The sequence below is a fragment of the Cervus canadensis genome, chromosome 15, assembly GCF_019320065.1.
Source record: "Cervus canadensis isolate Bull #8, Minnesota chromosome 15, ASM1932006v1, whole genome shotgun sequence".
Classification (NCBI taxonomy): Eukaryota; Metazoa; Chordata; class Mammalia; order Artiodactyla; family Cervidae; genus Cervus; species Cervus canadensis.
This window is the reverse complement of record NC_057400.1, coordinates 45980025-46003739: the sequence shown is the minus strand read 5'-3', so window position 1 is coordinate 46003739 and position 23715 is coordinate 45980025. Positions and strand designations below refer to the sequence as shown.

General features: G+C 37.0%; 1 protein-coding gene across 2 annotated transcripts in view; it reads left to right on the top strand.

The window, feature by feature from the left end:
- Positions 1-606: 606 nt before the first annotated feature.
- TTC21B (tetratricopeptide repeat domain 21B) overlaps positions 607-23715 on the top strand; it is an 87376-nt gene continuing 64267 nt past the window's right edge. For both annotated transcript variants that reach the window (XM_043487821.1, XM_043487822.1), the window contains exons 1-9: positions 607-757; positions 6109-6238; positions 6328-6438; positions 10266-10432; positions 12528-12650; positions 15330-15487; positions 20559-20643; positions 21711-21809; positions 23198-23390. In XM_043487821.1, the coding sequence (XP_043343756.1) occupies positions 737-757; positions 6109-6238; positions 6328-6438; positions 10266-10432; positions 12528-12650; positions 15330-15487; positions 20559-20643; positions 21711-21809; positions 23198-23390 (1087 nt within the window). In that variant the 5' untranslated portion in view covers positions 607-736. The remainder of the gene's footprint in view (positions 758-6108; positions 6239-6327; positions 6439-10265; positions 10433-12527; positions 12651-15329; positions 15488-20558; positions 20644-21710; positions 21810-23197; positions 23391-23715) is intronic.

The window sequence follows — 23715 nt, the reverse complement described above, 5'->3', positions numbered from 1 at the left end:
TTAACTGAAAAACTAGGTTACTTTATTGGTTCCTCTCATCATCAGGGAGTAAAAAAGGGCTTTTTTTTTTTTTTTTTAAAGGACTAATTTAATGTGCATTCTAACAGGAAACGCGAGATTTCCAGCAATGCTTGCAAAGATAGGCCCCAGAAGCTCATCCCTTTCTGTTAAGAGCTTGTGATTTTTCTGCGCCACCTTGTAGCCATAATGCAACTACTACACGTGAAAGTTAAAGGCTTTTTCCTGCGCTGGTCAGGCCTTCTAAACAGTCGCAGTGCGGGAACCTGCCTCTACTCAAACACGCAGAAAATGGTGTCTTTCTTTGTAGTCAGTGATGGGAAACACACTTGCCTTTTCCCTCCGTTCTCCTCCATTTCCTTCATTCTTTAATTCCTTATCCTGGAGACCGCCCCCCCACCGCCCTCCCACCGCCCTCCTCGGGTCGTTTCCGCGTTGGGCCGCCTCCACCTCCCGGGGCAGGCGGTGGGTACTGCCCCCTTCCCCACGCGCAGCGCTCCCTCCAGGTCCCCGCGGCGCCTGGACCTGCAATCCCTGCCGCGAGGGCCCGCCCCCTCACACTGGCAGCCAATGGCGGCTCGGATCCGCCCCGCCCCGCCCCTCCCGCCGCGTCCCGAGCGAGTTTGGGCCTGGGCGGCGGGGCTTGAGCCCCTGGCTCTGCTGTTAGGCTTCGGCAGGCGCACGATCGGGAGGCCTGCGGCCTGGCCTTGGGGAAGCAATGGACTCGCAGGGGCTGAAGGTGAGCGGGCAGGATGTGGCCGCGTGTTGCTGTCGGGGGATGGCGAGGGGCCGGGGGGCGTGGGAGAGCGCGCGGGCCGACCGGGCGAGGCCGTTGTTTCTTGCGGTGCCCGCTGCCCAGTCCGGCTGGGTGTCCCCGTTTGGGGCGCCGGCCTGTGGTGTACATCACCTGCTCTCCCTCCGCCGACCCTGCGTAGGAATCTTCAGGTCGGGCAGCCCCCCCCCACGCGCTGCCTCCGAACTGCCGTTAAGGTGCTTGTCCCATCTTGTTGGCCGTGTTTACTTTTACTTTTGCACCCTGTTTGCTCATAAGGTTTTTAGTCACTTTATGACCCCGAGTGCGACTCCGAGGTGCGATTTTTAAGGACTCCAGCAAACTAGTGTCAGCAATCCCCCTGCGATGGTAAAAGGAGCAAAAAGATTTTATGAAATCAATTAAAGACATAGGCTTGAAAATGGAGTATTTTAGGGTGATGGTCGGACACGACTAAGCGACTGAACAACAACTTCTCTGTTTATCACTGTTGCATCTGTTCGGCAAATATTTAATGGCGATCCACTTAAGAAATGATACGAAAACAAAATATGAGACTTGGAAATAAAAGAAGTTACTTTTTAGGATCATGATCTTATCCATTCATTTGTTCACTGATTCCCTTGTTCAACACTGTGTGTCCACTGGAACTGGGGATAGTAATGAATAGAACAGTCCCCGCCTTCACTGGGGAAGAAGTGAAGTTTTATAGTCTATTGCTGGCGAAAACCTTAATTAAATTAATTCAACAAATGTTTATTGAATGTGTCCCTTGTGTCTATCATTGTTCTAAGCTCTCAAGATAATAAACCTTGCAGATAATAAGCCCTGTAATAATAAAGCTAAGAAAAACCCTCCCAAATCTTTCTACATTTGAGGGGGGGAGGAGTTAGTCCATAAACAGGTGAATGCAGTGTGTAGTGGTATTTGCTGGTGATGAGTGGATGGAGAACACTTAGCCAAATGACAGAGTCTTTTGCTTTTTTGTCTGAAATTTTACATTATTTTCCTGTGGAGCCTTTCCGGTCTCCTTAAATTTGTTCTTCATGTTGCCACCTAAATGAACTTTTCAATAAAAACACTTTTCATGCTAAAAAGTGTTGTTTTTAGCATGATAGAATCAGCTCAATAGGAGGTCCTTCTTGACCCCAGCTTTTTCTCCAACCTCCTCTTCCAATTATCCCTGTTCTACTAAAGCCTCTAGAAATGGCAAACTTTCTCTATAATGGGCCAGGTGGTACATATTCAGGCATTACCGACCATAGGGTCTCCGTGGTATCCAGTCTGCCGTCATAGCATGAAAACAGCCATAGACAATACTTAAGCAAATGAGCGTGGTTTTGTTCCAATAAAACTTTCCTTACGGACCCTGAAAGTTGAATTTCATGTAAGTTTCATATATTTTTCTTCTCTTTTTTTTTGCTCACCCATTTGGACGTGTTAACTTGCTGGCTGTGTGAAAACGGGCAGCAGGCCAGATGTGGCCCCTACGCCTCAGTGTGCTGGGCCCCGCTCCAGCATACAAGGCTGCTTTGAGTCCTCTCCATCCTCACCCGATCCCAGGGAATCATGGCTTAGTTCTGCCTTCTGTGTTTGATTCCTCTTTTGACCGACTTCCTTTATGAATCATGAAAGAGGAATGGGTAAGAGTGTGTATGTAGGAAGTAGGAGTTTGTGAATAGAATCAGTTTCTAAGTCCTCCCCAAGAATTTTACTCTTCCATTCTCCCATACCCCAGCCTCACTCTCCTGCATTCCCAAAGCAGTTTATAAGTTCTTTTGTTGTATTTGCTACACTGTATTTCAGTCTTTTAAAAACTTTGCTTTATTGAAGTATGGTTGGTTAACAAGGTTGTATTTCTAGCGTACAGCAAAGTGACTCAGTTATAATTAACTGAGTTAATTCTTAATAATTAAATGAGTTAATTCTTTTTGATATTCTTTTCCATTGTGGTTTATCACAGGATATTGAATGTAGCTCCCTGTGCTATAGTAGGGACCTTGTTGTTTATGCATTCTGTATATAATAGTTTCTGCTAACTCCAAGTTCCCAGTCTGTCCCTCCCCTATCTCCCTTCCTCCCTGGCTGCTACCAGGCTCTTCTGTCTGTGAATCTGCTTCTGTGTCATAAATAAGTGCATTTGTGTTATATGTTAATTCCACATATAAGTGATATCATATGTTATTGGTCTTTCTGACTTCACTTAGTATGATAATCTCTATGTTTATCCATGTTGCTGCAAAATGGCATTATTTTTATTACTAATATTCCATTATGTGTGTGTATATATATATACACACACATCTTCTTTATCCAGTCCTATGTCGATGGACATTTAGGTTACTTCCATGTCCTGGCTATTGTAAATAGTACTGCTGTGAACACTGGGGTATATGTACCTATTTAATTCGTTTCCTCCAGATATATGCCCAGGAGTGAGACTGCAGGATCATACGGCAACTCTATTTTTAGTTTTTTGAGTAACCTCTATATTGTTTTCCATAGTGACTGCGCCAACTTACAGTCCCACCAACAGTGTAGGAGGGTTCCCTTTTCTCCACACTCTCTCCAGCAATTGTTATTTGTAGATTTTTTTTTAATGACGGCCGGTGTGAGGTGATATTTCATTGTAGTTTTGATTTGCACTTCTGTATTAATTACCGATGTTGAGCATCTTTCTAATGTGTCTGTTGGCCATCTGTATGTCTTTGGAGAAATGTCTGTTTAAGTCTTATGCCCATTTTTCTATTGGGTTGTTTGGGTTTTCTTGTTGTTTCTGAGTTGTATGAGCTGTTTGTATATTTTGGATATTAAGCAAATATTTTGCAAATATTTTCTTCCAGTCCATAGGTTGCCTTTTTGTTTTGTTTATGATTTCCTTTGCTATGCAAAAACTTTTAAGTTTGATTCGGTCCCATTTGTTTATTTTTTCTTTTATTTATATTGTCTTGGGAAACTGACCTAAGAAAACGAATGGTACAATTTATGTCAGAGAATATTTTGCGTAAGTTCTCTTCTAGGAGTTTTATGGTGTCATGTTTATTTTTTAGTTTTTAAGTCATTGAGGTTTTTTTTTGTATATGTGGTATGAGGTTGTGTTTTAACTTCATTGATTTACATGCCACTGTTCAGCTTTCCCAGCACCACTTGCTGAAGAGATGGTGTTTTCTCCATTGTATCTGTAACTCCAACATATTCTTACCTCCTTTGTTGAAGATTAGTCGACTATAGATGTGTGTTCAAATAGTCTTTAGATTCTAGTCTCAGTTGAAAATCTTAAGCTTTTCTAGGGCTTTTCTGGGACACGAACCATGTCGTATTCATCTTTATAGTCACTGTACTTTGTCCAGTGCCTGGCACTCAGTAAATGTTTTTGGATTGGACAACCTAACCTGAACCAAGACAGTAGAAATTGGTACGGGGAGTGGGAAGTAGACTAGAGGAACAGAAGAGCCTACTGACTGGTTAGACTTAGGGGGACTGTGCAAACAGGAAGACAGAATTCCTGAGTAGGTGTGTCTGTCTGGCTTGGGTGGTAGAGAAACTGAAAATAGAAATCTGGAGCTGTGATGAGAGGTCTTGACACGTTTTTCTGTTTTGTTTCTTTTTAATATCAACTTATGGAGTTTTGAGGAACTTCCACCCCCCCCCCCCCCGAATAAGAGGAATTGAGTATGATAACTCAAGTCACAATGACCTGTAAATTACTACCAGCATTTTATCAGTGAGCAAACTGAGGTGCTGTCAGATGACCAGAAATTTGAAACCAGGTCTTTTTACTTTAAAATCCATGTCCTTTTTATGTTACCATGCCCCTGCCTTTCAGGAGAGTTATATAGGTGCTTAGCGATACTAACTGCTGAACAGAAAATCAAGCAAGATGATATTAAAAGTGTCCAATTCTTTGCTATTCTGTGGACTGTAACCTGCCAGGCTCCTCTGTCCGTGGAATTCTCCAGGCGAGAATACTAGAGTGGGTTGCCATGCCCTCTTCCAGGGGATCTTCCCAACCCAAGGATCCAACCTGAGTCTCCATCTGGGCCACCAGGGAAGCCCCAAAAGTGTCCTTAGTTGTAGCAAACCAAGTCACTCGCAACCTTAGGGAAGAGGCTCCGGAGGAAACCTGCGCTTTTCTGCGATGTGCTGTGGGGGTCTCGGAAACGACATCTGAATCATGCTTTGAAGAAACTGGCTGAGAAGGGGCTAGAGAACAGCAACCAGAGGAGGGAAGCACAGTGAAGGTTACAGGGGACGTTTGCCTGGCTGTTCTAGAAAAGCTCTCAGACTGTAACCCTCCAGAAACAGTAGACGGTGAAAAAAAAAAAAAGCTGTATAGACACTCATTTTAACCCTGTCAATGCGTGCTTTATTTGTGTTTCTCACAGATGAGCCAGCTGAAGAGTCATACTAGATAGGTATGGAATGGCCTGAATTGGTTCGTGGAGGTGAACCAGGTGTATCTCAGTGATGGGGAATATGGAATATGGTTTCCCTCTTTGATTAGGTTAGCAACTAAGCCTTAGATAAGATCCTGAGAAAAACCGTATAAAGCATAGCTGCTAGTGGGCTTCCCAGCTGGCACTAGTGATAAAGAACCTGCCTATCAGTGCAGGAGACATTAGAGACACAGGTTTGATCCCTGGGTTGGGAAAATCCCCTGGAGAAGAGAATGGCTACCCACTCCAGTACTCTTGGCTGGAGAATCCCATGGACAGAGGAGCCTGGGGGGCTACAGTCTATGGAGTCCCAAAGAGTCGGACACGACTCAAGCGACTTAGCATAGCTGATAGTAGTTTTCTGCCTTGTATATGAATAATATAATTTTGAAAAAAGCCTGAAGAGAGTGATTTCCTTTAAAAAATAGATTCTTTGTTTTACTGACATTTATTTATTGTGGAACTCGGAAAACATAATCTTTGACAATAAATTGCTGGGTTTAATAGGTCATTACTTTGTGATGCTACAAAAACAAAATAGAAACAAAGTGTTTGTTTGTTTTAAGAAACCTATGGTCTGGCGATAGAAGCCTCTAGTCTTTTTTTTAACTTTTTTTGTAATTGAAAGTACTCTGACTTTAATATTGTTAAGAAAGCATTTAGGAGAAAAAGATTGAAATTATTAGAAAATATTGTTATTTTAGTAATCTTTTGTTAATTGTGTTCTATATTCCTTAGTACTAAGTTCTAGGCTTTAACAATATTTTAAGGAACTTGGAAGAAAAAATACAGTAAGTTTTAGATTATTCAAGATCTTAGATTAATGCCTGCTTGTTAGAGTATTTCAAGACATTGGAATCTCTTAACTTTATTTCCTTTTAGGCTTTGATTAATTACTACTGTCAGGAGAGATATTTCCACCATGTGTTACTTGTTGCCAGTGAGGGAATGAAGAGCTATGGCAGTGACCCAGTCTTCAGGTTTTATCATGCCTATGCTACATTAATGGAAGGTACATGCTAATTATTAAGCACTTCCACAAGTTTTAAATTCTTGTTTTGCACCAAGGATAATTTTTCACTTTGTGGTTTTGATTTTCAGGTAAAATTCAAGAAGCTCTTCGAGAATTTGAGGCTATTAAGAATAAACAAGATGTATCACTTTGTTCTCTAATTGCACTGATATACGCTCATAAAATGAGCCCTAATCCAGGTATAGTATTTAAGTATAATGCTTAGGCAGTTTTTTCTACTCAGTTCATTTTGATTTTTGTCAATTACCTTAACCTTCAGTCTGTTCATACTGTATTATATATTGTCTGTGGATACTATAAATATCATATTTGTTTTATCGTCCTAACAAGACCTTAAGTTTATTAAGCACAAGAAATATGAGTCTTTCCTAGCTTTCATATTTCTTATATCCTATGGCAGAAGTTTCATTAGTCTGTAGGAATTGTTTGAATTAATATAAAGGTGACTATGTATTAGCAATGGTTAAACCAAAAAAGGACAGCTCAAAATAGGCGTATACCTAAATTACTCTGTAGCAGTCAATTTTAACTTGTGTGCATATATAGTTAAATGTGTTTCCTCTCTTCTACTATATCTTAAGCTTCTTAAAAGCCCTTATATCCCCCAAGGGGGCTAGCTCTTTTTAAGATATTCAGCAAATTTTTATCCAGTAGTAGGTTGGGAGATATGATTAGATTATATAAGGAACTTTATACATAAACCAGTAATTAAAATTATGTGAACTGTCTTAATATTTAGTGTATCTTAATGGCTAAGGCAGAACAGTATTAAAATTTTAGGTAATAACAAAGAAATAATATTGTGTTCATCCATACATATCTAGTAACAGCTAATAGCATCATAAAAAGAGATTTTGTTTCAAGTAGTTGGAAACTTAGCAAATGTCATAGAATTTTTTAAAATAATAGAAAACAGTTTTTTCTTAATCAGAGTATCACTTACATCCTTCCCACACATATACATGTACAAATCAATAAAATGTTATTTAATATGTTTAGCTTGTCAACAAATCTAACAACTAGATACTTTCTGCACGGGACTGTATCAGATAAAGCAAGGGGTTCCCAACCTCAGGGTGGTAGACCAGTACCTTCTGTCAGATCAGTGGCCATAGTAGATGAGGAATAAAATGCACACTAGATATGATGCACCTGAATCATTCCCAGACTAGCCCCCTCCAAGTTTGTGGTAACATTGTCTTCCTGGAACTGGTCCCTGGTGTTGAAAACATTGGGGACTGCTGAAGAGGAGCCACAAGAATTGTAAGAAGTGATCTGCAACATCAGTTTATAATTTAGTTGGGAAAGAAAATGTTAAACCCACAAAGATTAAATACTAATGTTACTATTAAGTAAAATGATACAAAATAAAACAGATGAATCCATAGTTAATTGAAAATGGCATGTACTGTTTATCCATATCAGTAGGCTGGGAGGGCTTTGTGGAAATGGAGATTGGTCTTGTCTTTGAAGGATAGCTAGGGTTTGAGTATAAAGCATATTTGTCAGACAGGAGAACCTGGTGGGCAAATATGTCAAAATGGTTCAGGATTAGGCTCCTCTCTGGATCCCCTTTCTCTGTGCTCCGGCAGGAGTGTATATAGCTGGAACAGAGAGTTTGCATAGAAAAGCTAATATAGTCAGTAAGCCAAAAAAAAAAAAAAAAAGTAACAAAATATTTTCTTCCTGAAACAAATGGTTATTTAATTGGTTATTCCCAAGAGTACTGGTTCTGTTGGAAAATGTGATTTCCAGGACATTAAAAAGATGGAGGCAGAAACATTGTTTAGAGACACCTGCGTCCTCACTCGACTTTGCATAGATGATGCTGAGTGGGCTTGCACTCAGGAGAGGCCCAGAAGCCTGTCAGTCTCGCTGAGAAAGGGCCTAGATTGTTCTTGTACGTTCTTCCAGAATATTGATGAAAGCCCTGGTAATGAAAAGGCTGTGATGCATTAAGAACTGGAGCTGAAAAAAAAAAAAAAAGAACTGGAGCTGATATCTGGCAAGAGCCAGCTTTGTGAGCTAACTGATTCTCTGCTTGATGGAAATGTAGGCAGGAAGGTGCAATGCCTGCTTCTGCCCTGATAAGTTCTGTTTCTGTATCAGGACTATTTGATGAAAATTTCTGAAGGTGTTCCATGGGCATGTTGGGCAGAAGGGATATCTTGCCAATCAATCTGGGCCTCCGGAATGAGATTTTGTTTCCTAAATTCAAAAAGTTGTACCTTGGTAATCCTGTACTTAAGTTTATATCACTAGAGTGAAGAGGAAGAGTCATGTACCTTTCCTTGGCGGCCATTTCCCAAAAGTTAGTCTGTTGGAATCTCAACCCTCAACTTCACATTTCTTTTTCCTATTACCTGACTGATCCACATTCTGATTTGACCCAGGATTTGGATCTAATTGACGTTTGTGTCCTAAGCACATACACAACAGATTAAATAGAAGTGATTAGACTTTTAGAAGTCACTCAGTAATGTCTGACTCTTTTGTGACCCCATGGACTGTAGCCCGTCAGGCTCCTCTGTCCATGAGATTCTCCAAGCAAGAGTACTGGAGTGGGTAGCCATTCTCTTCTCCTGGGGATCTTCCCGACCCAGGGATTGAACCCACGTGTCTTGTTTCTCCTGCATTGGCAGACAGATTCTTTACCATTAGCGTCACCTGGGAAGCCCATTAAACTATATGAGTAGCAGTAATTATACCACTTTTCATTGGCCTATGACAGCAGCCTGATGTGTGTTTTAGAATTGGATTAAGAATTAGGGTAATTTGACTACTAGTTCTGGATTTTCCCTTAATAATTGTCCTATATTAGAGTCGTTAATAACTTTTTTTAATGTCTTGAGAATGACATAAACCATAGAATGGCAGTGTGGTCACAGTAGTTGTTAGCTACACATGGCTGTAGAGCATTTGAAATGTGTCTTACTTGAGGATATGAATTTTAAATTTAATTAATTTACTTTTACTGGTAGTTGATTCAGTTGTTAGAAATATGTTTAGGATGAATATGATTGTGTTTTTTTCCAAAATAAATTTTATGAAATCTAAGTATAAAGATTTTCTGAAGAAAATTTAGCATCTTAATTGAGATGTGCTTTGCGTAAAGTGCATATCAGAATTTGAAAAGAAGGGAAAAAAAGGAAATTATCTTCTTTTTTCAAATCCAAATGAAATCATCATTTGGATATATTGGGTCAAATAAAATATATTATTAAAGTCAATTTTACTTCTTTCTTTTTACTTCTTTGTAGCTACTAGGAAATTTTAAACTACTTAGTTCAGTTCAGTTGTTCAATCATGTCTAACTCTTTGCAACCCATGGACCACAGGATGCCAGGCCTCCCAGTTCATCACCAACTCCTGGAATTTACTCAAACTCATGTCCATTGAGTCTGTGATGCCGTCCAGCCATCTCATCCTCTGTCATCCCCCTTTCCTCCTGCCTTCAGTCTTTCCCAGCATTGGGGTCTTTTCCAATGAGTCAGTTCTTTGCACCCGGTGGTCAAAGTATTAGAGTTTCAGCTTCAGCATCAGTCTTTCCAATGAATATTCAGGACTGATTTCCTTTAGGATGGACTGGTTGGATCTCCTTGCTGTCCAAGGGACTCTCAAGAGTCTTCTCCAACACCATAGTTCAAAAGCATCAATTCTTCGGCGCTCAGCTTTCTTTATATTCCACCTCTCACATCCATACATGACTACTGGAAAAACCATAGCTTTGACTAGAGATGGACCTTTGTTGGCAATGTAATGTCTCTGCTTTTTAATATGCTGTTTAGGTTGGCCATAACTTTTCTTCTAAGGAGCAAGCATCTTTTAATTTCATGGCTGCAATCACCATCTGCAGTGATTTTGGGGCTTGCATATTTCTTGCATTTATTTCTACTAGTGTTGCTATAAAGAGAAGAACTATATTCTCTGCTGCTAATTATCTGACCTATCATAAACTCTTGATTAGAATTTAATTTTCACTTAGTGTGTTTTTTCCCTCTCCCAGATAGAGAAGCTATTCTTGAGTCAGATGCCAGAGTGAAAGAGCAGCGTAAAGGAGCTGGACCAAAAGTTTTGTACCATGCAGGCTTGTTTTTGTGGCACATTGGTCGGCATGATAAAGCGAGAGAATATATTGACCGAATGATCAAGATATCAAATGGGAGTAAAGAGGTAGCTGATTTTCTTATTTTGAAATAGTATCTTTAAAGAAACCTTAGTGTTATTTATATATTCAGTGGTATTCTTTGTCATTGCCCACTCTATGCTCACTTTATAAGTAACAGCTTTATTTTGATATTTTGTAAAATTCTGGTTTTCTTAGGTTGCTTTTTTAATGCAGTCTATTAGCTCTTGATGAGATCCCTTCCTGCTTCCTTCCCTCCCTTCCTTCCTGTCCTTTCTCTTTCCTTCCTTCCCACTCTCCTTATTGCACTGCTCTAGGTACAGGGCACCTTTATGTGCACTGTTATTAGAAAGATAAGAAATGCATAAACTTTACTTTCATGAACGAATCACCTAGCAGTGTTGTAGAGCACATACCCAGTTAATATTAGGAGAAAATTGACAAATGGAATGAGAATTGTGATTAAAATGTGCAGGGAAATATTAGGTTAGCATTTATTGCTCATTTATTTTGTGCCTGGCACTATTCACCCATTACATAAATGTTAGGAGAATGAAGAAGAATTTCTTGAAGGAAGTAGTATTTGAGCTAAAATTTGAAAGATGGATACAGTTTCCACCAGCAAAGATTATGGAAAAGGGAAGTAGATATACCCAACATGGGAGATAATATGGAGATAAGGAAAACAAGGAGACACATAGGTTCTGGGTACAGTGAGAACCTCACATCTGACCAGAGTTTAGGGTATACAGAAGAGAATGGAAGAAAAGGTCGGAAAAGTAGATTGGGGCAAATTGAAGGATCTTGATGGGTAGGTACAAATATTTGTATCTAGTTTGATATGCATTGAGGGTCATTGAAGATTTTTAATCATGTCAGTGATACTTTAAAGTGAAAATTCAGAATATGAATTTAGCAAAGGTTTACAGGATGAACTGGCCTGAGAAGAAACCAGAATGCAGGCCCCTTTGCAAAGATAGTGCTTTATGCAAAATGTTTTAAGAACCTACACTAAAATTATACAGTGTATAGGAACTTGAGAATTATCAAATACCTGCAAGATTTTACAACTTACTATAAATAGTGCAGGAAAGATACTGAGGTGTCAGATACCAAGGATGTCTGTCTGAAGTTTTAAGCCTGGACAATTCACAGACCAGTTAACTTGGATAAAAAACACATTGGGATGAGAAGGTAATCTTGGAGAGAGGTGATGTGTTTGCCTTTAGACGTGCTATATTTCAGGCACTGGCAGAACAGTGAGATGGAGACAGTAGATGAACTTTTGGAAAGAAAAGAAAAAATTAGAAGAGGTGTTGAAATAGAAATAAAGGTTGGGAATTATCCACAAGTTTGAAACAATTCAAATAAGGACAGTGATCTAGTGAGTACAAGTAGCACTGTTTAAGAATTCTTACCTGTCTTTTCAGGTATAATACAGGGAAGTAAATATGATCTTAGTTAAAGATTTAAAAGTTTTAGTAATTCACCTAGAATTTTTTTTGACAGAGGGGAGCAGATTTCATAGCTTTTTATTTGGCATTAAAAAGAAAAATAATATATGAGTATCCATCTTATTTCTAATCCTATAAACCTTGCAGCGAATTGGCTAACTAACAGTTTTGAAGGTAAATGTTCATGACTGCTTCATTTTTAAATTTCTGAGGGCATTTTATCCTTTTATTTGAATCTTACTGGAATAGTCAAAGAGAATGAGATAGTTGCCAAATTATCTTAATATTTAATAAATGTGAAACAAGGAACTTCTTCCTCATCTTATTTCATTTGGTCTGTTTCCCCCAAAAAAGTAACATGTTTAACAATTATTGATAATAGTTTATTAGAAAAGCCCCATGTAAGATTATTGGTTATTTAGCATAAATGGAATATTTTACAAACTTCTTCATATTAATACTGACTATAGTAGTAATCTTAAAGACTGAAATTCATAATAGTTCTCAAGTCTCGAGGCTGGCAAGGGCTTGAAAGTGATTTTATTATAGTTTTATTTTTCATAAGATTATTCAATAGAGTGATTTTTGTGACTGATTACAAATAAGAATGATGTGGAGTTTAACTCATCAACATTTGTTTCTTTCCTTTCCAAGAAAAAATAAAATATTAGAATTATTTGTTTTACAGGGACAGGTTTTGAGAGCATGGCTTGATATTACAAGAAGAAAAGAACCTTATACTAAAAAAGCATTAAGATACTTTGAAGAGGGATTGCAAGATGGGAATGATATTTTTGCTCTACTGGGTAAGGTGAGTTGGAGTTAGATTAATAAAATGATGTTTTAAAATTTATTTGTAATATATCTGAAACCCAACAAAACTAAGTAGCTCAAAATGATGGTTTTAAATGATACTTTCAACTCTCAACTGCATTTGTATAGGATGATGAACAGTAAACTAGGGAAAAGTACTCCTTGCCAAATTCTTAAATCCTGGGTCAGTTTTAATTGTTTTTGTTGTTGCTGTTAGTTGTGGTAGTTCCTATATTATTTACTCACCAATCATCTATGATGTGTCTTAATATGTGTGAGACATCACTCTACATACTAGGGATACCCTGAGCAAAATAAAACGTCTTTCTTTTATGAAGCTTATGTCCTACTGGTGGAGAGAGACAAAACAAAGCAAATTAAGTAGTATTTTAGAAGGTGATAAGTACAATGGAAGAATATAGAGCGAGAAGTACAATTGGGGTATGAAAGCAGTTTTAAATGATGTAGTCAGAGAAAGTGACATTTGAGCAAAGATATATAGGAGGTGAGGTTTGAAGCCATGTGGGCCCCTAGGGAGAGCATTACAAATAGATGGGTAGAGAGTTCATATACCTTAAGGCATATTCATTTAGTCTGGAGACTAAAGCAGAATGAGTGAAGGGGAGAGAAGTGAAGGATTGAGGGAAAGGTGAGTGTCAGGGCAGGTGGGCATGGATGGGATAGGGATGAGAGGCTGGCTGCTTCTGTAAAGCCTTTGGCTGTTGCTTTGAACCGGGTAGATTGGCAGCTGATGAAAAGAGAAATAGCATGCTATCACTTACCCATACACTGGGAGGGATAACCAAGTGGTAAAGTCATTAGAAATCATTGGTGGGTGGAAGTATTTAACTTGGACTCTTTCTTCAATCCCATTGATGACTTTGAATGCCTTAAAAATTTTTTTAATTTCAGCAAAAAGAAACTGAATTTATATTAGGAAAAGAGTCTATTAAATTAGCAATTTGGGGGAGGGGATAAAAAAGAAAAAGAGGATTATTAGTGTCTTGGCTACTGCCAATGTCCCTACATTGCCCTTGTCAGTTTCCATGGCTAGTGAGCTTGTTCAGATGCTTGTCATCAGGACAACTAGAATTCGTACTGATTGGACTCAGGTTTTGCCTAATGGCACTGCAGGAGTTTATGGGCATATAGCAAGGTTTTTTTTTTTTTTTAAGTTTTTCTGTATCATTTCTCTTCCTCTCTAGTCCTTAAAGCAAAGCTAGTAGATAATCTTCTCAGGTAGGGCTATTTCAAGTGTTAATATAAGCAGCTTAGGAGGATTTTCCCTTTTCCTCTAATACTTTTTAGACTGATATAACCCATTCTTTTTCTTTTTCTGATATAACCCATTCCAATTATGTATGTATTTTTCAGTTCATTCAGTCAGAGGCTTGCATTAGTTGAATTCCACCCAGAATGATATGCACCAATTATATAGCAAATTTAGCTTCATTTAATATGGTATGTTGCATTCATATGGGAGGTAATGGTCTAAGGAAGTACTAAATGTGCTCTGTTGGCATGATTTTATTTTAAGTTACCAGCTATTCAGACAGATTCCAAACGTGTCTATATATTTTTAAAAATTATCTTTATTCTTTTTTGCTATATTGTATGCCATTGAGAAGTTTAAGTAATTTATTTTGATGCAGTCAATGGCATCATTGGATGGTTCTCACACTTTTCCTTTAATTCTTTGGGAATATAATCTCAAACTGATTTCAGGAATGTATTGCAGATATACTGTGCATCTGTTGAGGCAGATGCTCATTTTGAACTGAGATATTCTAGGACTAAATTTATTCCTGAAGGGGATTCAGTAACACGTTTTTAAAAATCTGACATATGATAAATAGGCCTCATCATCTGTTCCTAAAGCACATACTATATTTGTAGATTTATATTTTCTGACCACGAAAGTAATTACATGTACATTGTAGAAAAATTTTAGAATATAGTAATATCTGAATTAAAAATAAATATCAGCATTGGAGATAACCAGGTAAACTTATTATATTGTAAATGACACCTCCTTGTTTCATACGTATAGATCTACAAATTAACATAATGACCTTTAATGGCACCTGAAATCTTATTAAATAAATATACTGTCATTTAATCCTATGTGGCCATTTTGGGTTACTTTAACTTTTTCTATTATAAATAATCCTGCCATAAATATCCAGTTATGTCTTTAAGATAATTCTTAGAAGTGAAAATATTGAGATAGTTTTGCAATTTATATTGCTTATCTCTAAAATTTTTTTAAGGCTGAAAGTAATTTTTTTAAAAAGATAAAAATTTCTTAGTTTTACATGCTACTTACAGATATCCTGGAAATATTTTATTCTAAAAGGTAATTTTTCTGTTATAAATACATTTTTTTTGATATATATTTCAAAATTTTATCCTGTAATTATATTTCTGTTATTTAAAAGTGAATTTTTAAAAAATCACTTATTATATAAAATATTTTGATTCTGTGTGATGTTTCAAAATATTGTTTGATTAAAACTTACTTTTCTGATTACAAAAGTGATGACTATTCCTTACAGAAAGGTCAGAAAGGAAAAATATAGAAAATGTTAAATGCTAGAATTCTACCTCACCTGCTGTGAGAACCTAAGTGTATATGATCACAGTTTTGATGTCACTTTTTACTTTTTTCTCCCATTAGGCACAGTGCCTTGAGATGCGCCAGAATTATTCAGGTGCTCTGGAGACTGTGAACCAGATAATCATGAATTTTCCAAGTTTCCTTCCTGCTTTGGTAAAGAAAATGAAACTACAACTAGCCTTGCAGGATTGGGACCAGACAGTTGAGACAGCACACAGGTTAAGTAAAACAAGATCTCACAAGTATCTTTGGGTCTGGTTTTAATTTCCAGAAAAAAGAAAATCTATGTGTAGTTTTTTCTTATAAGATATTTTCAGTTTGATTTTTTTCAAATAATATAGAATTGAAGAAAACCTTGACATTGCACTGTTTTTAAGGGCTGAATTTATCGATTTACATAAATATATATTAACACCTGAGTAGTTATTCTAAGACACTCTTAAGGTTCAGAAGGATAATAATTGCTGACCTCATGAAGCTTATATTCAAATGAGAGGAACCATGTAATAAGTAAACAAATAAGAAATTTTGTAGGGTGCTAGAACGTTATAAGCTCAGTGGAGAAAAAGTAAAGCTGGAACGTGAAATAGGGAGTTGAGGGAAGGGCTTCGATTTTATCAGCTGATCAGGGAAGGTCTCCGAGAAGATGGCATTTGACTGAGGGAGCAAGCATGCAGACATTCCAGAGAAGGTTGCAGACAGAGGGAAATGCAAGTGCAAAGTCCTTGAGGCAAGAGTCCGTGTCATGTGGTTAAGGGTGGGAAGGAGCAAGATGACTAGGCGGTAACCTCAGAACAGAGGTGGGAGGGAGAAGGGTGCCAGGTTGTGAAGGGTCTTGTTCATCATTGTCAAGATTTTAGTTTTTCTTCTGAAGTCTGAGGGCCTTGGATGGTTCCCTCTCTCTTCTTCCCTCTCTGCTTTTCCCTCTTTCTCTCCAGCAGTCTCTTCTTTTTCTTACTGTTAATGTCTCTTTCTTACTGTTAATGAAACCAGGATTTTTATCCAGCAGGTATTCCATGATAGGAATTGTATTGATTGTGTGCCGTATTAGCATATAACTTGTTGCTTATACTCAGTTTTTCCATTAAATTGTTGATGGATCCAGAGGCTTGGTTAGATTCACATTTGATACTTGTTTGTTGATGTGTTCTTCCATCAAAAAGACATAATCTCTGCTTGCCTCTTTTTTGTGTGATATTAGTAGCAATTCATGCTTGGTTTAGAATTATAGTAAGATTATATCTTTCCTTCTGCATTTCGTAGTTAAAATACTCCTATAAAGAAAAACTTAAGCTTGTTCGTTATCTAATGTTACAGTTCGTATAGGAAAAGTTGGATAAATGCTTGCGTCTTTGACCTTATTCCCAGGTTTCAGAAACAAGCAAAAAAGGCCCCTTGCAGACCTAGCATTCTCCAGTGGTGATTAAGGATTTGAGTTTGTTTGTTTATGTGATATGGATTAAACTTGAGTGTTTCTAACCATTTTGGTTATTATAGTTGCTCAGATTGACTTATCTTTGGTCATTAGTAGCTTCTTCAAGTCCTTATGACATGATCCTAGAAGTCTTTGGTAGTGTCCGTACTGTTGCATACGGCAAGATATACCAGGGTTATTGTGTATTTACTGACCCATTATGGGTATCAGCCACTGTACAGGGCAATCTTAACTCCTTTTGCTGAGAAGTGGTATTTGGAGGCCACAGTTTGTGCATAAATAAGTTTCTGATATTTACACTTTTCAGATTTTTTTCCTAAGCACTGTTTGTGGGCTGGGAGTTGGAAGTATCTACATAATAATGTGCAAAATATATGTATGTATTGTGGGGGCATTTAAAAAAATGATAAACAGGCTTGTTATGTAGTTTTTAAACTTGATTTTTCTTTAACTTAGTATTTCATTAGCCATGAATGGTGTCTATAAGGTGAACGTAAATATAGTTTATTTTATCTTTCCCCATTGAGAGGCATTTAGGCTATTTTGAATTTTTTGCTATTCTAATTATTGCAGTGAACACATCTACCCACTCAGCCACACACACACGTCTTTGTACACATGGAGAAGTATTTCTGGAGGATGGTTTCCCAAATGACAAATTACTGATTTAAAGGGAAGTTTATTTTTTGGGGTAAGCTAAGCTCCTGTGAAAAGTAGATACAAACATATGTTTATTTTTGTCATCTGTAACTGTTTTGAGTGGGTGTAAGACTTGATCAGTCAGCCTTTCTCCACATTGTCTTTAAGGAACCTAAATTCTTTGCGTCTTGCAACTCTGCCTTTTCCTAAAACCTCATGATGCTGGTGTCCAGCTGGTAAGAGAGGAAAGAATGTGGAGGAGTCACTCTGCTTTTCTTAAAAGTCCAGGCCCGGACTTGGCACATAGTGCTTGCTCTCACATTGGCCACGGCTACCTGCAGAGATGGCTGGGAGATTGGGAAGCCCAGAGCCCAAGCAGATAAGGGCAGAGTGATTTTGAGGAGAGAGTGCAGTCCCTGCCTCAAATGTACACATTTGACATTGGATAAATACTACCGAGTTGGAGAAACTATACTAACTTATACTAGCATCATTAGTCTATTGAATGTCCCCTCCCCTATCCTCAGGAATTTTGGCTATTGTCAATGTGAGGTTTTTGTTTTTTTATTTTTTTAAAAACAATATGGTAGGATAAGAATGGTACCTTATTTTTATTTTCATTTCCTTGTTTGTGTTGAAATTGAGCATTTTTTTAATGCTAAAAGCTATTATTTTTTCCCCTGTATATTCACTGGTCCTTTTTTTCTTATTAACTAGATCTGTTTGTTCCTATATTTCTAATGGATTTTGACATCTTTTAAGAGGTTCTCCATCATGTTTCTTTTCTGATGGTTTTCTTGGCCTTTTGCAGTTGACTATCAGAATAGCTTGTTAAAAAAAAATACAAAAACCTTATAAGATGTTGGGTTGAATTGCATGAAACCTATAGATTATTTGGGGAGGATTTCTTTAATCCCAAATTGGTAGTATCTTTAGGCAGCTACTGATGTGCAGCGAATAACCACACATCTCAGGGCATGTGATAATATGCGCTCATTTCTCACTTTGGTGTGGATCATGTAGGGTCACTGACCCAGTCCAGATGTGGCTGGGGCTCCGCTTCAAGTTTCCTGTCTAGCTGAGAGGGCGTGAAACCTCGCTGCAGTTTGGACTCAGGTCAGCTCTAAGGGTGTTCTTCTCTGGGCTCCAGCCAAATAGCACCAGCCTCTTAGAGGAGACCCTTCTGGTGATGGCAGAGATGCAGAGGACAAGCAGAGATATGCAATGCCTCTGAAACAGGGGCGGCGCACTGCCATTCCTGTCCACATCCTACTGGCCAAGAAAAAGCTCCAAGTTGTAGTCGGGGGCGGTGAAGTACAAGCCAGCATTTGTAGGAGGAGCTGCTCAGTTACATGGCAGAAAGCATGTATCAGGGAGAGTGAAAAAAGCTGCAGCTAATAATGTAGCATGCCATGCGTGATAAACCTAATGTGTTTCCCCATTTGTTCATTTCCATCAATTCTTCAATGCTCAGCTTTCTCTATGGTCCAACTCTCACATTCATATATGACTACTGGAAAAATCATAGCTTTGACTATATGAACTTTTGTCAGCGAAGTAATGTCTCTCCTTTTTAATATGCTATCTAGGTTTGTCATAGCTTTTCTTCCAAGAAGCAAGCGTCTTTTAATTTGATGGCTGCAGTCACCATCTACAGTGATTTTGGAGCCCAAGAAAAGAAAGTCTCACTGTTTACATTGTTTCCCCATCTATTTGCCATAAAGTGATGGGACCAGATGCCATGATCTTAGTTGTGTGAATGTTGAGTTTTAAGCCAACTTTTTCACTCTCCTCTTTCACCTTCATCAAGAGGCTCTTTAGTGCTTTGCTTTCTGCCGTAAGGGTGGTGTCATCTGCATATCTGAGGTTATTGACATTTCTGCCGGCAATCTTGATTCCAGCTTGTGCTTCTTCCAGTCCGGCATTTGTACTTTGCATGATGTACTCTGCACATAAGTTAAATAAGCAGGGTGACAATATACAGCCTTGACATACTCCTTTCCTAATGTAGAACCAGTCTGTTGTTCCATGTCCATTCTAATTGTTGCTTCTTGACCTGCATACAGGATTCTCAGGAGCATGTAAGGTGGTCTGGTATTCCCATCTCTTTAAAGAATTTGCCACAGTTTGTTGTGATCTACACTGTCAAAGGCTTTAACGTAGTCAATGAAGCAGAAGTAGATGTTCTTCTGGAATTCTCTTGCTTTTTCTGTGATCCAGTGGATGTTGGCAATCCGATCTCTGGTACCTCTGCCTTTTCTAAATCCAGCTTGAACATCTGGAAGTTCTTGGTTCACATATCGTTGAAGCCTGGCTTGTAGAATTTGAGCATTAGTTTTGCTAGCATGTGAAATGAGTGCAATTGTGTGGTAGTTTGGACATTGTTAGGCATTGCCCTTCTTTGGGATTGGAATGAAAACTTGGAATTGGATTGGAATGACCTTTTCCAGTGCTGTGGGCACTGTTGCATTTTCCAGATTTGCTGGCATGTTGGGTACAGCACTTTCATAGCATAATTTTTTAGGATTTGAAATAGCTCATCTGGAATTCCATTACCTCCACTAGCTTTGTTCGTAGCAATGCTTCCTAAGGCCCACTTGACTTCGCACTCCCAAGATGTCTGACTCAAGGTGAGTGATCACACCATCGTGGTTATCTGGGTCATTAATATGTTTTTTCCTATAGTTCTTTCGTGTATTCTTGCCACCTCTTCTGACATCTTTTGCTTCTGTTAGGCCCATACTGTTTCTGTCCTTTATTGTGCCCATCTTTGCATGAAATGTTCCCTTGGTATCTATAATTTTCTTAAAGAGATCTTAGTCTTTCCCATTCTGTTGTTTTCCTCTCTTTCTTTGCACTGTTCACTGTTCACTAGGAAGGCTTTCTTATCTTTCCTTGCTATTCTTTGAAACTCTGCATTCAAATGAGTATATCTTTCCTTTTTCTCTTTTGCCTTTTACTTCTCTTCTTTCCTCAGCTATTTATAAGGCCTCCTCAGACAACCATTTTGCCTTTATAAACATATTAAGATAAAGATCCAGAGATTCTTTTGGTTTTAAATAATGAGATTGATAATTTTTATAAAGGAGATGTTATTTTACCAATAAAAATTACTTACTTAAACTGTGGAGTAATCAGACCAGCAAATCAACTTTGCAAGTCGTCAGATAATAATACATAATTTATTTCAACATTAACTGAAATTTCTTTTGCAGGTTGATGCTGCAAGATAATCAAAATTTGGAAGCACTGAGAATGCTGGCCCTTTACTATTTGTGTAGGGAGGGGGATATAGAGAAGGTAAGTTGTATTGTACTATATAACTTTCCTGTATTAAATATATATTTAGTTACACACACATGAACATACTAAAGAGACTTGAAGTGCTTTTAGAATGTGTATCATGGCAGTTTTTGTTGAGTCCTAGAAATATACCTTAACAAAGGTAAGTATCTTAAATCACCTAGTAAAGCAAAAGTATCATATAGTTAAAAGTATCATTGAAAGCTTTAAAAATTATTAATTATAGCAGATGCTGTTTCTATGTAAAACTCATGTGTCATATGATACATGATTAATATAACTAGTGATACTGGTTATGGAAGAGAACATAGAAAATATAATTCATAGTACTTTTACAATTTTATTGAGTTTGTATAAGTTAAATGGGTTAGGATGAAATCCCATTGAACCTTATAAGGTACACGTTCCTCTGGTAATGAACACGTTGACTATATATTTTGGTTTATGGGATGCCAAAATCCACTCTGAAGTCAATACTATTATAACAGATAATAGATTTAGACTCTTATTTAGGGTTAAGTGGGTTAATGTGATAGTACCTAGTAAATACTTCAGTAAATACTAGAAGAATCTTAGTAGAGCAAATCTAAAGTAAATTTTCCAGGCATTGAAATTATTTTTCAAGTATCTGATTTTTTTGGTCTTGAAAATATTTTAAATATAAACCAGGCTATGTAGGTAATCTGAGGACTGACCTCATATAATATTAATGTTTGTAAAAATAAGTTATCATTCATATCTCATGTGTCATAAATTATTGGAGAAGGAGCTTGGCATGTATAGTTAACTGGATATTATAGGTATCTTTAAATATTTGGATATCACCCAAAGGTTTCTATTAAAGATGCACATTTTATAATGCAATTTTTACTTATAATCATTGCACTTTTTATGGAAGGATCCTTTACCCTCTTGCACCATATGATTTCATTGGAAGAAGGGGAATTGATAAAAGCAAAGATTTTTTTAACATATAAATACTAATTTACTAATGTACGTGTCATGTATTATGCTATTTTTATTCTTAGTGTATTTTAAAATTAAACTGAATACTTTTGTTTTAGGCTGCCACCCAGCTGGAAAACTTAGGAAATGCATTGGATGTTGTGGAACCACAGAATGCTCAACTTTTTTATACAATCACAATAGCCTTCAGCAGAATTGTAAGAGTACTGCAAAGCTCTGTTATTTGTAGCTGGAAGTATAAAATTAGTCACAAATGTTGAGGCACCAAAAATCATATGGCCTGGAGTGAAAATACTAGAAAATTCATAGATGTGCCTATGAGTATGTGATAGATTCTTAAGGGAGGTAGTTCAGAGGAGATACAGTTTCCAGCTATAAAAAGCCATCATGGAGGGTTCACGGAGGAAGTGGCACTTGTGAATCCTTTAATAGGGAAGTGCCTTCCAGACAAAGGAAATGGAAAGTGATTTATTTTAACCAGAGCATAGCATTTATGACTAAGGTTGTTCTTTGCTATATGTTTTTAAAACTGATTTTTAAATGTTTTGAAGTAAGTAGTAGACTATTTGGGTTGAGGAAATGGTTTCTGTCTTACTTTCTGTAATAGTAAAGAAACGATTTTTATGACAAGCACCCATAAAAAGGTAATTGGAAATGGAATAGATAAATATAGCAGAATCTTAAAACCAATACAAGAAATGAGAGGATTGAAACTATGCTAGAAAAAAATAAGGAAAAGGGCACAGTAAGTAAAATAATTATTAAAATAAAGTTGAAAGAAAATAATTAAGTTTATTAATTGTTAAAGGGCATGAATAAACTGAATTCTCTTAATTAAAAACAAAGGTTGTCAGATCAAATGAAATTTAGGGAACTGCTCCCCATTAGAGAAATTTGAGTTAGTGGGGAATATTAACATTTTTTATTTACCTACTGCAGACGCATAATTGTTACAAGTTTACAGCAAATCAAACAATTCAGTAAGTAAGAAGTCTTCAAAGTAATGATGTTCAAAATGTATATACTTAATTCTGACAACATTGCCATTTCTTGAAATATTTTTGAAGGCTTTTTTTCAAGAGGATTATAAGGCGTGGTTCTCACTAGTAGCACACTTGTCTTTAGGGGTAAATCAAATTCTTATCCTAGTTTTCAATGCAATAATAGTTCAATAAAATATATACATCTCTCTATATTATCCTGTATTTATGCACACATGTATGTAAATATATATAAACCTTAAATAATGATTTTCTTCTCTAATTATAAGACAGTCATGAAACAATTTAAAAAGCGAGTTATAAAACATGCTTGTGGAGTACCATAGAAGCAATACATTTTTCAGGAGAGCTGTTTTTTAAAAGCAGTACTCATTAGGATGTTTAAGTTCTGATAGGATATAAACTCTTGATATACTATCTAGATAGTAAATGCAGTAGATGTATTATTCTTCAGTTATGAAATAATTTTTCCCCATATTTTTCATCTGTGAAATACAAATTATTAATTATGTACATTTAGAAAAAACAAATTCTTCCATCTTAGTAGACTTGTTTTAGTTTAACTTAATTTTTTTTCTTTTTAGTGTGGACGTAGTCAACTCATTCTTCAGAAAACCCAAACATTGCTAGAAAAAGCTTTTAGTTTAAATCCTCAGCAATCAGAATTTGCTACAGAACTTGGATACCAAATGATTTTACACGGGAAAGTTAAAGAGGCCTTGAAGTGGTATAAAACCGCCATGACACTAGATGAAACCAGTGTTTCTGCTCTAATTGGTATGACAACTGTATCTATGAATGTTCCTCATACAGATGCAAATAATGATTGCTTTTAATACCTGCGTTTAAAGAAGAAAAGACATATTTTGTAGTTTTCTAAAATTAAACAGTTCTCTATTATCTACAGCAGAAAAAAATCATGTACCTTTAAAACTAGAATTTTTGTTTCTTAAAAACTATCTGTAGGTAATAGATTTTTATGAGATAATTCCCATAAATTATGAATTCCTTATTTTATGTGCATACAAAGCTACCCATTTCTTTTCAATCTTTTTCTTTTTTTAATCTAAAACTTTGTTTTATGGCCAAAAAGAAAAACCTT